This window comes from Austrofundulus limnaeus, unplaced genomic scaffold, assembly GCF_001266775.1.
Source record: "Austrofundulus limnaeus strain Quisiro unplaced genomic scaffold, Austrofundulus_limnaeus-1.0 Scaffold25, whole genome shotgun sequence".
NCBI classification, from domain to species: domain Eukaryota; kingdom Metazoa; phylum Chordata; class Actinopteri; order Cyprinodontiformes; family Rivulidae; genus Austrofundulus; species Austrofundulus limnaeus.
The window spans coordinates 1,066,192-1,069,192 of record NW_013952427.1 but is presented as its reverse complement, the minus strand read 5'-3'; the positions used below and the strand labels follow the sequence as shown (position 1 = coordinate 1,069,192).

At 42.8% G+C, this 3,001-nt stretch overlaps 1 protein-coding gene across 1 annotated transcript in view; it reads right to left on the bottom strand.

Annotated features, from left to right (window-relative positions):
* The window catches only part of esrp2 (epithelial splicing regulatory protein 2), a gene marked incomplete at its 5' end in the record, with an annotated part of 26,914 nt that extends 24,626 nt beyond the window's left edge, over positions 1–2,288 (bottom strand). Inside the window, 2 exon segments of the mRNA XM_014004542.1 lie at positions 1,471–1,599; positions 2,082–2,288. Coding sequence (XP_013859996.1) covers positions 1,471–1,599; positions 2,082–2,213 — 261 coding nt within the window.
* Between the last annotated feature and the right edge of the window lie 713 nt (positions 2,289–3,001).

Here is a 3,001-nt window from a genome sequence, read left to right as displayed (position 1 = left end):
GTTCTGAAGGCAAAAGGGGGTCCAACCCGTTACTAGCGTGGTGTACCTAATAAAGTGGCCGGTGAGTGTATATTACTCTGTTTTTGCCGGGAAACTAGATCTTTGGGGTGAACTAATCTTTGTCGTAACGTGTTTTGGGGTTTGAAAGCCACTGGGACGTCAAGAGAATCAACGTCTCAGTTTCTCTGAAACTCCTGCCACATATGGAATGATGACTGGTTGGGTCTGGGTTTAGGGTCTTCATTTTCAGCTGGTTGTTGGCTGGAATCCTGTTTGGGTTTCTTGTCTGCTTTCAGAAAAGCCCAGTCAGGATAACCGCACTGCTCCAAGGCCTGTCTTGTGTGTGATTTCTCTTTCTCCCTGGCTCCTGTGTTTGTGGGGACACTGTTTGCTCTGTGGTGCAGAGTTCTATTGTTAGGCGATGGCCCTCTTTTGCATGTGACTAACCTGTTTGTCCATGTGGAGGCAGTGCTTATAAGGCTGAGTTCACCTGAAACTCATCAGACTGAAGAACTGTCTTTGAGGGGAGACGAAATGTTTCACTAAAGAAGAACCCATCTAGAGGAGCTACTTATTTTTTGTTTTTTGTTTTTTTCTACCTGGATTACTGAGACGCATCAGGACATACTAGAGTAATATACATTTTAAGCATGGGGACAGCTGCCAAGGTACAAAGCGAGATGAGGTTGGGTGGACCACGGCAACAAAAGGCTAGAATATATTTTGGCAAACCGTGCCCATAAAATGCTGGTTTTCACAAACAGGCTGCGCCCAATATTTCCACACAACATGCTGGTTGCAAACACTCACGATTCAATGTGACAGCAAATGAAAATTTATATTTTAGTCATTATTTAGTCTCCAACGATCACAACCCAGTACAGTTCCTTAATCAAGTAATGTTAATATGGCTCAAACCAAACAACAGACGTTCTTAAATAATAATAAAAAAGAAAAGTTGTTTGGAACAGTGGAAGCTGGTGGAAGCGGCGACACTGTAGAGACTTTGTTTAGCAACGCCCCCGCCCTCCCTCCTGCACGTCAAGCAGCCTGAAACTGAGGTGCGGTTCTCAAGTAAACATGGCGTCTTCCAGATGTCTTCAGCATCCATCAGACCACGACAAGACCAGACCTGCGACTCCTTATCTCCCGACACCCCCGGGCTCTGCCCATCCCAACCCCTGAGCTTCAACAGTCAACAGAGTCAAACTGTCAGGATCTACGACACACCAGGCAGGTGGAGCAGCAATTTTCTAACATGCAGCACAAGAAATCTGACACTCCTTTCCTTACATTAGCTTCCGGCTTTAATACCCAGTCAGGCTTGTCCCGTCACATCTCGCTTTGGGCACAAATATGTCAGAGGAAAAGCTATTAACCTTTTGAGTTTCTCACACCAACAAAATACATTGTTTAAGAGGTTATGTAGCGCCACATTCAGTCTTTTTCTTATTATTTTAAGTGACTCACCTGTTGCAGAACTTTGTCCAGAGGCTCGGCGCTGATGATGTCCTCTAGAGTCACCCCGGTCTCTTCTTTACACTGATCTGTCAGCTCCAAAGTGTCTGGCTTGACAAAGCATTTATGAAGCTTTCCCACCTGTGAAAGGAGTTAGGGTTTCATGGAGCAGAATACAGCATGGAAGCAGAAATAAAAACAAAACAAAAAGGCCAATTTATGGTAACAGTCCCCCACCTATACAAGAAATGAACTCTTCAAAAAAAAAAAGGGTCAAACAATTGACAATTGGCAAAAAAAAAGGCAGTTAATTGTCAATAAAGCGTGGTCTGTATCAAGAAGCTTACATGCTATAAACCAAAAAGGTGTGTTTTCCACATTAGGTGAAATGTCACCTCTTTATTGAAGGTGTTGTGTGTAATTTGGTCACCTGTTAAAGGTGAGTACGTAGCGTTAGCTAGCATTAGAGCCCAGCAGACGGTCATAGAAAACCACACCGTGTTGATTTAAATGTTAAACATACTGGTCCACTACAGGTAGATACTAATGCCACAAACACTCCGAGCTACACAAGGAAACCGTACAACGAAGAGGAGGAGAGGGGGGGTCAGAAAGGTCCGTACCTTTTTCTCATGTAGGTCCACAATTTGCCACACCAAGAGAATTATTTCCCTCTCATCCGAACCCAGTTTACCCCCATTTGCACCAGCTGTTGCCCCAAAGAACACCACCAGAGTATCACTGTGCGAAGCCATCAGGGACCACAAGGGTAAAAAACTACAATTAAAGCAAAGATTAAAAAAAAGAAAAATAAAATAAAGAAAAAAAAAGAAAAAAAAATAACACGAGGGTTCACCTTTTCCAAGTGATAAGGAGAGCGAACAAAAGGGCTGGAAACTCAATTGAGATAAAAGGCAGAGAGAGACAAAAAAAAGGGAGATTATTTTCAGAGGAGCCACGGAAGAGTTTGCGGTCAGACACTACCTGTTGCAGTACTTGAGTGTGTTCTATCCAGAGATACTGGTTTAACTGGTAAAGAAGGGTGGAAATCCGTGTTCCTTTCACACGAACTCCATAACAAGCCCCGGAGGTGGTTTTTTTTTCCTCCCTCTTCTAGCTTTTTTTTTTTTTTTTAGAGTTACCTGTGTGGTTCGGCCTCTGAGCCGAATGAGTCCGCCTATTGGCTGGTTCGGAAAGGTGAGGGCGGGACTTGTTGCTGTATGCTGAAATATAATTGGCTGGAGGGTTTCAGTCCAGGAAGTAGCGTGCTAAATCAGGCCTATGGTACAGCAGACATGTCCATTTCTGATAGTGGAGAGGCAAAGTGCAGGGAAATGAGGAACAGGTCCGCCACAAGGCCGCTTTTAAATATTGTCAGAATTTATGTCTAGCGAATTTGCATTAAACAAAGCTATTAAAATATAAACTAAAATAAAACTTGATCTGAAAAAAATAGTTTAGACAGGCCTTTGGTCTTTGCATTATATATCATATCACATTGTGATATGATATATATTTCTTACTTTTATATAGAACATTAAAT